This window comes from Pristiophorus japonicus, chromosome 1 (genome assembly GCF_044704955.1).
Source record: "Pristiophorus japonicus isolate sPriJap1 chromosome 1, sPriJap1.hap1, whole genome shotgun sequence".
Lineage (NCBI taxonomy): Eukaryota > Metazoa > Chordata > Chondrichthyes > Pristiophoridae > Pristiophorus > Pristiophorus japonicus.
The window spans coordinates 6,688,734-6,702,091 of record NC_091977.1 but is presented as its reverse complement, the minus strand read 5'-3'; the positions used below and the strand labels follow the sequence as shown (position 1 = coordinate 6,702,091).

The window sequence follows — 13,358 nt, the reverse complement described above, 5'->3', positions numbered from 1 at the left end:
GGTATTATTACAGCCCTGTAGTGATACCCGCTATACACGTCCCAAAATACCCGAACTTTTCATTTCCAATTTAAAATCTATTCCGAAACAGACTGAGATTGTCCGTGTAAGGCGTGAGGCGCTCTCTGGCTGATGACAGCTGCAAGGCAGGGGCTCCTGCACTAGGGCGGGGAAGGCCCGTGCCCCCCGCCCCCCATGACCTGAATTGGGCTTACCGCCTCCCACCTCCCCACCTCCCCCCCCCCCCCCCCGCACCCCCGACAGGAAGCGAAGCACAAAACATCGTGCTCCGTTTCCTGAGTGGGGGCAGGAGCAGGGCGCTAAGCCTCTCGAGGCTCGCAGCTCCACGTGGCGGGACGTGTATCCTCAGGGCCGAACGGATGGCTCCGCGGGCGGGAAACGGGGCCGTCCCTGGACCGCCAGGCAGCGGGGTTGTCTTGGCAGCAACCCGGGCACACAAGCGGAGTGCCGCGCGCTGCAAGATCACGGCATGGATTCCCCCCCCCCCACCCCCCCCCCGCCATCGATGAAGACAAATACTATTTTTTTCTCCATTCTCCACCTCCCGTTTAATTTTCACCCAGCAAGCGCCCTACAGCCGGAAAAGCTGTCTCAGGGCAAAAACGGGTCGCGGAGCAGAGTGATGACATCGTCATCGTTGGTGCAGCGGTGTGGGTCGCGACCGGTTATCGCCGCTGCTAAACCCCTGCGGAATTTCGCGGGAGCCGGTAGCGGCGAAACGCCCCGGGGGGGGCGGTGAAAGGTTGCTTGCGGCGTCACGAACGGGAGCTGCAACTGCCCCGAATTTCTGCCCCACCTTCTGCCTCAGAAGGTTTCAGAAACCTTCGCCTGGTGGGAGAATTTAGAGCTCGCCTTATTCAGTAAATAAAACACCGTGCACCAGACTAAACCAAGATAAAATCAATCCACTCGCACACACACCAGCTCTCGACTTTAAAGCTTCCACCCTCCAGTCAGTCACTATTGGCTGAAACACGGGGTCAGGTGACTCAATCTCCCCCAGAGTGCAGTGCGGCCCGAGTTGTCGATGGGGCCTTTTCTCCGCCGCGCTGCATTGTGGGAAGGCAGGCCACCATCGTCGCCCCGAGGTTTCTGTGCATTTGTGTGTAAAAAAAACCCCAAAGGCCCAGAAATCCCTTGCACCCCATTTGGGGTCGGGACTACTCGCGAGAGACGTGAAATTGGGGTTACCGCTCCCCCGCAAAGGATGTGGAGTGCTAAATCAAGCACCCTGTTTCCTTTCTGGGGCAGGAGCGAGGCGCACTGCTCGGGAGCGGGGGAGCACACTGGGCAGGGTAGCGCTGCCGCATAGGAGGGGACCATATACAGCAGACATCTCAAATCGCTGGCAAAATAACATCAACGATGTCTCCGCAAGATCCTGTATATCCCCTGGGAGGACAGACGCACCAACGTTAGCGTCCTCGACCAGGCCAACATCTCCAGCATTGAAGCACTGACCACACTTGATCAGCTTCGTTGAGCTGGCCACATTGTTCGTATACCTGACACGAGACTCCCAAAGCATGCGCTCTACTCGGAACTCCTTCATGGCAAACGAGCCCCAGGTGGGCAGAGGAAACGTTACAAGGACACCCTCAAAGCCTCCCTGATAAAGTGCTGCATCCCCACTGACACCTGGGAGTCCCTGGCCAAAGAACACCCTAAGTGGAGGAACAGTATCCAGGAGGGCACCTCGAGTCTCGTTGCCGAGAGCATGCAGAAATGAAGCGCAGGCAGCGGAAGGAGCGTGCGGCAAACCAGTCCCACCCACCCCTTCCCTCAACCACTATCTGTCCCACCTGTGACACAGACTGTAATTCCCGTATTGGACTGTTCAGCCACCTAAGGACTCATTTTTAGAGTGGAAGCAAGTCTTCCTCGATTCCGAGGGACTGCCTATGATGACGATGATGCTCTTCCCAGAATTAAAGGGAAGGGCCAAGGCTGAATACTCTGCGGAATTTGAACACACCTATGTGGACCACCGGGGAGCCAGGGTGCTGTGTGATCAAAGCTACAGCAGTGAGAGAGAAATTGTGGCCATATTTCAACGAGCAGCCTCTCCTTTGAATTTCACCCCACTAGGCGAGGTTCTGGTTACAGATCATGCAGACCGCACAACTTTGGTTTGGGGGCCGTCACAGCTCAGATACTGAATGATAACATGAGAAATAGGAACAGGAGTAGGCCATTCGGCCTCTCGAGCCTGCTCCGCCATTCAATAAGATCATGGCTGATCTTCTATCTCAACTCCATTTTCCTCCACTATCCCCGTATCGCTTGATTCCCTGAATATCCAAACATCTATTGATCTGTCTTGAATATACTCAAAGAATGAGGCTCTACAGCCCTCTGGGGCAGAGAATTCCAAAGATTCACCACCCTCTGAGTGAAGAAATTTCTCCTCATCTCAGTCCTAAATGGCCGAGCCCTTATTCTGAGACTGTGACCCCTGGTTCTAGACTCCCAGCCAGGTGACCCAGTAAGAATTTTGCATGTCTCAATGAGATCACCACTCATTCTTCTAAACTCCAGAGAATACAGACCTATCCCAATCTGAGAGATAGCACTGTAAAAGGAAATGAGCAGCCAGGTCGCCTGGCCAGACCTTTAACCTGTCACCTTTCATCTTTCCCCAGGAGACTCGTCGGGGAAGATCCGGGGTTTGTCGTCCATTGTCGGAGGGCGTGCAGCCTTCGTCGCCGCTCTGAGCGTGATAGACATGAAGAATGCTCAGGCCAATAGTCAGGTGTACCAGAACTGGGCTGGCTCCGTCAAGGGCAACCCTGTCATCATCAACCAAAAGGTCAGCAGCTCAATCCTCTCAACAAAGTGTCACATGATCAAGGTCACCTTTCATACAGAGAGTCTCCCCATGGGACATCTTCCATAGAGAGAGTCTCCCCATAGGACGCCTTCCATAGAGAGAGTCTCTCCATGGGACCCCTTCCATAGTGAGTCTCCCCATGGGACCCCTTCCATAGAGAGAATCTCCCCATGGGGCACATTCCATCGAGAGTCTCCCCATAGGATACCTTCCATAGAGAGAGTCTCTCCATGGGACACTTTCCATAGAGACAGTCTCCCCATGGGACACCTTCCATAGAGAGACTCCCCATGGGACACCTTCCATAGAGAGAGTCTCTCCATGGGACAGATTCCATAGAGCGAGTCTCCCCATGGGACCCCTTCCATAGAGAGTCTCCCCATGGAACCCCTTCAATAGAGAGTCTCCCCATGGGACCTTCCATAGAGAGAGTCTTCCCATGGGATCCCTTCCATAGAGAGTCTCCCAATGGGCCCCCTCCCATAGAGAGAGTTTCCATATGGGACACCTTCCATTGAGAGAGACTCCCCATGGGACCCCTTCCATAGAGGGTCTCCACATGGGACCTTCCATAGAGAGAGTCTCCCCATGAGACACCTTCCATAGAGAGAGAGTCTCCCCATGGGACATCTTTCATAGAGAGAGTCTCCCCATGTGATACCCTCCATAGAGAGAGAGTCTCCCCATGGGACACCTTTCATAGAGAGAGTCTCCCCATGGGATACCTTCCATAGAGAGAATCTCCCCATGTGACACCTTCCATAGAGAGAGTTTCCCCATAGGACCCCTTCCATAGAGAGAGAGTGTCCCCATGGGACACCTTCCGCAGAGAGAGTCTTACCATGGGACCCCTTCCATAGAGAGAGACTCCCCATAGGACCCCTTCCAAAGAGAGAGAGTCTCCCCATGAGACACCTTCTATATAGAGAGTCTCCCCATGGGACAGCTTCCATAGAGAGAGACTCCCCATGGGACTCCTTCCATCGAGAGAGTCTCCATATGGGACACCTTCCATTGAGAGAAACTCCCCATGGAACCCCTTCCATAGAAAGTCTCCTCATGGGACCTTCCATAGAGAGAGTCTCCCCATAGGTCACCTTCTAAAGAGAATCTCCCCATGGGACATCTTCCATAGAGAGAGTCTCGCCATGGGACCCCTTCCATAGAGAGAGACTCCCCATGGGACCCCTTCCATAGAGAGATCTCCCCATGGGATCTTCCATAGAGAGAGTCTCCCCATGGGACCCCTTCCATAGAGAGTCTCCCCATGGGACCCCTTCCATAGAGAGAGTCTCCCCATGAGACACCTTCCATAGAGAATGTCTCGCCATGGGACCCCTTCCATAGAGAGAGAGACTCCCCATGGTACCCTTTCCATAGAGACAGTCTCCATATGGGACACCTTCCATTGAAAGAGACTCCCCATGCGACCGCTTCCATAGAAAGTCTCCACATGGGACCTTCCACAGAGAGAGTCTCCCCATGGGTCCCATTCTAACGAAAGTCTCCCGATGGGACATCTTCCATAGAGAGAGTCTCCCCATGGGACACCTTCCACAGAGAGAGTCTCTCCATGGGATCTTCCATAGAGAGAGTCTCCCTATGGGACCCCTTCCATAGTGAGTCTCCCCATGGGACCCCTTCCATAGAGAGAATCTCCCCATGGGGCACATTCCATCGAGAGTCTCCCCATAGGATACCTTCCATAGAGAGAGAGTCACCCCATGGGACACCTTCCATAGAGAGAGTCTCCCCATGGGACACCTTCCATAGAGAGAGACTCCCCATGTGACACCTTCCATAGAGAGTCTCCCCATGGGACACCTTCCATAGAGCGAGTCTCCCCATGGGACCCCTTCCATAGAGAGTCTCCCCATGGAACCCCTTCTATAGAGAGTCTCCCCGTGGGACAGCTTCCATAGAGAGAGTCTTCCCATGGGACCCCTTCCATAGAGAGTCTCCCAATGGGCCCCACTCCCATAGAGAGAGTTTCCATATGGGACACCTTCCATTGAGAGAGACTCCCCATGGGACCCCTTCCATAGAGGGTCTTCACATGGGACCTTCCATAGAGAGAGTCTCAGCATGAGACACCTTCCATGGAGAGAGAGTCTCCCCATGGGACACCTTTCATAGAGAGAGTCTTACCATGGGACCCCTTCCATAGAGAGAGACTCCCCATAGGACCCCTTCCATAGAGAGAGAGTCTCCTCATGGGACACCTTCTATATAGAGAGTCTCCCCATGGGATTTTCCATAGAGAGAGTCTCCCCATGGGACACCTTCTAAAGAGAATCTCCCCATGGGACATCTTCCATAGAGAGAGTCTCGCCATGGGACCCCTTCCATAGAGAGAGACTCCCCATAGGACCCCTTCCATAGAGAGAGTCTCCCAATGGGACCCCTAACATAGAGAGTCTCCCCATGGGACACCTTCCATAGAGAGAGTCTCCCCATGGGGCACCTTCTATCGAGAGTCTCCCCAAAGGATACCTTCCATAGACAGAGTCTACCCATGGGACACCTTCCATCGAGAGAGACACCCCATGGGACACCTTTCATAGAGAGTCTCCCCATGGGACACCTTCCAAAGAGAAGTCTCCCCATGGGACACCTTCCATAGAGAGAGTCTCCCCATGGGACAGCTTCCATAGAGCGAGTCTCCCCATGGAACCCCTTCGATAGAGAGTCTCCCCATGGGACCTTCCATAGAGAGAGTCTTCCCATGTGACCCCTTCCATAGAGAGTCTCCCAATGGGCCCCCTCCCACAGAGAGAGTTTCCATATGGGACACATTCCATTGAGAGAGACTCCCTATGGGACCCATTCCATAGAGAGTCTCCCCATGGGACTTTCCATAGAGAGAGTCTCCTCTGGGACACCTTCCATAGACTGAGTCTCCCCATGGGAACCTTTCCAGGGAGAGAGACTCCCCATGGGACAACTTCCATAGAGACAGTCTCCCCATGGGACACCTTCCATAGAGAGTGTCTCCCCATGGGTCAACTTCCATGGAGAATCTCCACATGGGACCTTCCATAAAGAGTATCCCCATGGGACCCATTCCATAGGGAGAGTCTCCCCATGGTACACCTTCCATAGAGAGTCTCCCCATGGGACCCCTTCCATAGTGAGAGTCTCCCGATGCGACACCTTCCATAGAGAGAGTCTCCCCATGGGACATCTTCCATAGAGAGTGTCTCCCCATAGGACCCCTTCCATAGAGAGAGTCTCCCCATGGGACACCTTCCATAGAGAGTCTCGCCATGGGACTCCTTCCTTAGAGAGAGTCTCCCCATGTGACACCTTCCATAGAGAGAGACTCCCCATGGGACATCTTCCATAGAGAGAGTCTCCCCATGGGACACCTTCCATTGAGAGTCTCCCCATAGGATTCCTTCCATAGAGAGAGAGTCTCCCCATGGGACACCTTTCATAGAGAGAGTCTCCCCATGGGATACCTTCCATAGAGAGATTCTCCCCATGTGACACCTTCCATAGAGAGAGTTGCCCCATAGGACCCCTTCCATAGAGAGAGAGTGTCATGGGACACCTTCCGCAGAGAGAGTCTTACCATGGGACCCCTTCCATAGAGAGAGACTCCCCATAGGACCCTTTCCAAAGAGAGAGAGTCTCCCCATGAGACACCTTCCATAGAGACAGTCTCCCCATGGGACACCTTCCATAGAGAGTGTCTCCCCATGGGTCAACTTCCATAGAGAATCTCCCCATGGGACCTTCCATAAAGAGTTTCCCCATGGGACCCATTCCATAGAGAGAGTCTCCCCATGGTATACCTTCCATAGAGAGTCTCCCCATGGGACCTCTTCCATAGTGAGAGTCTCCCGATGCGACACCTTCCATAGAGAGAGTCTCCCCATGGGACATCTTCCATAGAGAGAGTCTCCCCATAGGACCCCTTCCATAGTGAGAATCTCCCCATGGGACACCTTCCATAGAGAGTCTCGCCATGGGACCCCTTCCTTAGAGAGCGTCTCCCCATGTGACACCTTCCATAGAGAGAGACTCCCCATGGGACATCTTCCATAGAGAGAGTCTCCCCATGGGACACCTTCCATTGAGAGTCTCACCATAGGATTCCTTCCATAGAGAGAGATTCTCCCCATGAGACCACTTCCATACAGAATCTCCCCGTGGGACCCCTTCCATAGAGACAGAGTCTCCCCATGGGACACCTTTCATAGAGAGAGTCTCCCCATGGGATAGTTTCCATAGAGAGAATCTCCCCATGTGACACCTTCCATAGAGAGAGTTGCCCCATAGGACCCCTTCCACAGAGAGAGAGTGTCCCCATGGGACACCTTCCGCAGAGAGAGTCTTACCATGGGACCCCTTCCATAGTGAGTCTCCCCATGGAACCCCTTCCATAGTGAGAATCTCCCCATGGGGCACATTCCATCGAGAGTCTCCCCATAGGATACCTTCCATAGAGAGGGAGTCACCCCATGGGACACCTTCCTTAGAGACAGTCTCCCCATGGGACACCTTCCACAGAGAGAGTCTCTCCATGGGATCTTCCATAGAGAGAGTCTCCCTATGGGACCCCTTCCATAGTGAGTCTCCCCATTGGACCCCTTCCATAGAGAGAATCTCCCCATGGGGCACATTCCATCGAAAGTCTCCCCATGGGACACCTTCCATAGAGAGAGACTCCCCATGGGACATCTTCCATAGAGAGTCTCCCCATGGGACACCTTCCATAGAGAGAGTCTCCCCATGGGACAGCTTCCATAGAGCGAGTCGCCCCATGGGACCCCTTCCATAGAGAGTCTCCCCATGGAACCCCTCCCATAGAGAGAGTTTCCATATGGGACACCTTCCATTGAGTAGAGACTCCCCATGGGACCCCTTCCATAGAGGGTCTCCATATGGGACCTTCCATAGAGAGAGTCTCCCCATGAGACACCTTCCATAGAGAGAGAGTCTCCCCATGGGACACCTTCCATAGAGAGAGTCTCCCCATGAGACACCTTCCATTGAGAGAGAGTGTCCCCATGGGACACCTTCCGCAGAGAGAGTCTTACCATGGAACCCCTTCCATAGAGAGAGACTCCCCATAGGACCCCTTCCATAGAGAGAGAGTCTCCCCATGGGACACCTTCTATATAGAGAGTCTCCCCATGGGACAGCTTCCATAGAGAGAGACTCCCCATGGGATTCCTTCCATAGAGAGAGTCTCCATATGGGACACCTTCCATTGAGAGAGACTCCCCATGGGACCCCTTCCATAGAGAGTCTCCCCATGGGACCTTCCATAGAGAGAGTCTCCCCATGGGATCTTCCATCGAGAGTCTCCCCATAGGGTACCTTCCATAGACAGAGTTTACCCATGGGACACCTTCTAAAGAGATTCTCCCCATGTGACCTTCCATAGAGAGAGTCTCGCCATGGGACCCCTTCCATAGAGAGAGACTCCCCATGGGACCCCTTCCATAGAGAGTGTCTCCCCATGAGACACCTTCCATAGAGAACGTCTTGCCATGGGACCCCTTCCATAGAGAGAGACTCCCCATGGTACCCCTTCCATAGAGACAGTCTCCATATGGGACACCTTCCATTGAGAGAGACTCCCCATGCGACCGCTTCCATCGAAAGTCTCCCCATGGGACCTTCCACAGAAAGAGTCTCCCCATGGGTCCCCTTCTAAAGATAGTCTCCCGATGGGACATCTTCCATAGAGAGAGTCTCCCCATGGGACACCTTCCACAGAGAGAGTCTCTCCATGGGATCTTCCATAGAGAGAGTCTCCCTATGGGACCCCTTCCATAGTGAGTCTCCCCATGGGACCCCTTCCATAGAGAGAATCTCCCCATGGGGCACATTCCATCGAGAGTCTCCCCATAGGATACCTTCCACAGAGAGAGAGTCACCCCATGGGACACCTTCCATAGAGACAGTCTCCCTATGGGACACCTTCCATAGAGAGAGACTCCCCATGGGACACCATCCATAGAGAGTCTCCCCATGGGACACCTTCCATAGAGAGAGTCTCCCCATGGGACAGCTTCCATAGAGAGAGTCTTCCCATGGGACCCCTTCCATCGAGTGTCTCCCAATGGGCCCCCTCCCACAGAGAGAGTTTCCATATGGGACACCTTCCATTGAGAGAGACTCCCCATGGGACCACTTCCACAGAGGGTCTCCACATGGGACCTTCCATAGAGAGAGTCTCCCCATGAGACACCTTCCATAGAGAGAGAGTCTCCCCATGGGACACCTTTCATAGAGAGAGTCTCCCCATGTGATATCTTCCATTGAGAGAGAGTGTCCCCATGGGACACCTTCCGCAGAGAGAGTCTTACCATGGGACCCCTTCCATAGAGAGAGACTCCCCATAGGACCCCTTCCATCGAGAGAGAGTCTCCCCATGCGACACCTTCTATATAGAGAGTCTCCCCATGGGACAGCTTCCATAGAGAGAGACTCCCCATGGGACTCCTTCCATCGAGAGAGTCTCCATATGGGACACCTTCCATTGAGAGAGACTCCCCATGGGACCCCTTCCATAGAGAGTCTCCCCATGGGACCTTCCATAGAGAGAGTCTCCCCATGGGTCACCTTCTAAAGAGAACCTCCCCATGGGACATCTTCCATAGAGAGAGTCTCGCCATGGGACCCCTTCCATAGAGAGAGACTCCCCATGGGACCCCTTCCATAGAGAGAGTCTCCCCATGGGATCGTCCATAGAGATAGTCTCCCCATGGGACCCCTAACATAGAGAGTTTCCCCATGGGGCACCTTCCATCGAGAGTCTCCCCAAAGGATACCTTCCATAGACAGAGTCTACCCATGGGACACCTTCCATCGAGAGAGACACCCCATGGGACACCTTCCATAGAGAGTCTCCCGAAGGGACACCTTCCATAGAGAAGTCTCCCCATGGGACCTTCCATAGAGAGAGTCTTCCCATGGGACCCCTTCCATAGAGAGTCTCCCAATGGGCCCCCTCCCACAGAGAGAGTTTCCATATGGGACACCTTCCATTGAGAGAGACTCCCTATGGGACCCGTTCCATAGAGAGTCTCCCCATGGGACTTTCCATAGAGAGAGTCTCCCCATGGGACACCTTCCATAGAGAGTGTCTCCCTATGGGTCAACTTCCATAGAGAATCTCCCCATGGGACCTTCCAGAAAGAGTTTCCCCATGGGACCCATTCCATAGAGAGAGTCTCCCCATGGTTCACCTTCCATAGAGAGTCTCCCCATGGGACCCCTTCCATAGTGAGAGTCTCCCGATGCGACACCTTCCATAGAGAGAGTCTCCCCATGGGACATCTTCCAGAGAGAGAGTCTCCCCATAGGACCCCTTCCATAGAGAGAGTCTCCCCATGGGATACCTTCCATAGAGAGTCTCGCCATGGGACCGCTTCCTTAGAGAGAGTCTCCCCATGTGACACCTTCCATACAGAGAGACTCCCCATGGGACACCTTCCGCAGAGAGAGTCTTACCATAGGACGCCTTCCATAGAGAGAGTCTCCCCATGGGACACGTTCCATTGAGAGTCTCCCCATAGGACTCCTTCCATAGAGAGAGAGTCTCCCCATGGGACCACTTCCATCGAGAATCTCCCCGTGGGACCCCTTCCATAGAGAGAGTTTCCCCATGGGGCACCTTCCATAGAGAGTCTCCCCATTGGACAACTTCCATAAAGAGTCTCCCCATGGGACCCATTCCATAGAGAGTCACACCATGTGACCCCTTCCATAGAGAGAGTCTCCCCATAGGACCCCTTCCATAGAGAGAGAGTCTCCCCATGTGACACCTTCCATAGAGAGAGTCTCCCCATGGGACACCTTCCATAGAGAGAGTCTCCCCATGGGACACCATCCATAGAGAGAATCTCCCCATGGGACACCTTCCATAGAGAGAGACTCCCCATGTGACACCTTCCATAGAGAGTATCTCCCCATGTGACACCTTCCATAGACAGAGTCTCCCCATGGGACATCTTTCATAGAGAGAGTCTCCCCATGTGACACCTTCCATAGAGAGAGTCTCCCCATGGGACACCATCCGTAGAGAGAATCTCTAGATGTGACACCTTCCATAGACAGAGTCTCCCCATGGGACACCTTTCATAGAGAGAGTCTCCCCATGTGATACCTTCCATAGAGAGAGAGTCTCCCCATGGGACACCTTTCATAGAGAGAGTCTCCCCATGCGATACCTTCCATAGAGAGAATCTCCCTATGTGACACTTTCCACAGGGAGAGTTTTCCCATAGGACCCCTTCCATAGAGAGAGAGTGGGACACCTTCCGCAGAGAGAGTCTTACCATGGGACCCCTTCCATAGAAAGAGACTCCCCATAGGAGCCCTTCCATAGAGAGAGAGTCTCCCCATGGGACACCTTCCATAGAGAGAGTCTCCCCATGTGACACCTTCCATAGAGAGAGTCTCCCCATGGGACACCTTCCATAGAGAGAGAGTCCCCATGTGACACATTCCATAGAGAGTATCTCCCCATGTGACACCTTCCATAGAGAGAGTCTCCCCATGGGACACCATCCATAGAGAGAATCTCTAGATGTGACACCTTCCATAGACAGAGTCTCCCCATGGGACATCTTTCATAGAGAGAGTCTCCCCATGGGACACCTTCCATAGAGCGTGTCTCCCCATGGGTCACCTTCTAAAGAGAGTCTCCCCATGGGATCTTCCATAGAAAGCGTTTCCCCCTGGGACCCCTTCCATAAAGAGAGTCTCCCCATGGGTCCCCTTCCATAGAGGTTCTCCACATGTGACCTTCCATAGAGAGAGTCTCCCCATGAGACATCTTCCATCGAGGGTGAGTCTCCCCATGGGACTCATTTCATAGAGAGCTACTCCCCATGGAACACCTTCCATAGAGAGAGTCTCCCCATGGGACACCTTTCAAAGAGAGAGTCTCCCCATGTGATACCTTCCATAGAGAGAGAGTCTCCCCATGGGACAGCTTTCATAGAGAGAGTCTCCCCATGGGATACCTTCCACAGAGAGAATCTCCCCATGTGACACTTTCCAAAGAGAGAGTTTCCCCATAGGACCCCTTCCATAGAGAGAGAGTGTCCCCATGGGACACCTTCCGCAGAGAGAGTCTTACCATGGCACCCCTTCCATAGAAAGAGACTCCCCATAGGACCCCTTCCATAGAGAGAGAGTCTCCCCATGGGACACCTTCTATATAGAGAGTCTCCCCATGGGACAGCTTCCATAGAGAGAGACTCCCCATGGGAATCCTTCCATAGAGAGAGTCTCCATATGGGACACCTTCCATTGAGAGAGACTCCCCATGGGACCCCTTCCATGGAGAGTCTCCCAATGGGACAGCTTCCATAGAGAGAGACTCCCCATGGGACTCCTTCCATAGAGAGAGTCTCCATATGGGACACCTTCCATTGAGAGAGACTTCCCATGGGACCCCTTCCATAGAGAGTCTCCCCATGGGATCTTCCATAGAGAGAGTCTCCCCATGGGATCTTCCATCGAGAGTCTCCCCATAGGGTACCTTCCATAGACAGAGTTTACCCATGGGACACCTTCCATCGAGAGAATCTCTAGATGTGACACCTTCCATAGACAGGGTCTCCCCATGGGACATCTTCCATAGAGAGAGTTTCCCCATGGGACACCTTGCATAGAGCGTGTCTCCCCATTGGTCACCTTCTAAAGAGAGTCTCCCCATGGGATCTCCCATAGAGAGCGTTTCCTCCTGGAACCCCTTCCATAGAGAGAGTCTCCCCATGGGACACCTTCCATAGAGAGACTCTCCGCATGTGACCCCTTCCAAAGAGAGAGTCACCCCATGGGACACCTTTCATAGAGAGAGTCTTCCCATGGGACACCTTCCACAGAGAGAATCGCGGCATGGGACCCCCTCCATAGAGAGAGTCTCCCCATGGGACACCTTCCAAAGAGAGTCTCCCCTTAAGACCCCATTCCATAGAGAGAGTGTCTCCCCATGGGACCCATTCCATAGAGAGATTCTCCCCATGGGACCCCTTCCATAGAGAGACTCCCCATGGGACCCCTGCCACAGAGAGAGTCTCCATATGGGACACCTTCCATGGAGAGAGTCTCCCCATGGGTCACCTTCCATAGAGAGAGTCTCCCCATGGGACCCCTTCCATAGAGAGAGACTCTGCATAGGACCCCTTCCATAGAGAGAGAGAGTCTCCCCATGGGACACCTTCTATATAGAGAGTCTCACCATGGGACAGCTTCCATAGAGAGAGACTCCCCATGGGACTCCTTCCATAGAGAGAGTCTCCATATGGGACACCGTCCATTGAGAGAGACTCCCCATGGGACCCCTTCCATAGAGAGTCTCCCCATGGGTCACCTTCTAAAGAGAATCTCCCCATGGGACATCTTCCATAGAGAGAGTCTCACCATGGGACCCCTTCCATAGAGAGAGTCTCCCCATGGGATCTTCCATAGAGTGAGTGTCCCCATGGGACCCCTTCCATCGAGAGTCTCTCCATAGGATACCTTCCATAGACAGAGT

The 13,358-nt window shown here is 53.6% G+C and overlaps 1 protein-coding gene across 2 annotated transcripts in view; it reads left to right on the top strand.

Moving 5' to 3' along the window:
- Positions 1–13,358, top strand: part of LOC139262014 (complement component C7-like) — a 174,788-nt gene that overhangs the window by 71,389 nt on the left and 90,041 nt on the right. For both annotated transcript variants that reach the window (XM_070877187.1, XM_070877182.1), the window contains exon 10: positions 2,664–2,830. In XM_070877187.1, the coding sequence (XP_070733288.1) occupies positions 2,664–2,830 (167 nt within the window). The remainder of the gene's footprint in view (positions 1–2,663; positions 2,831–13,358) is intronic.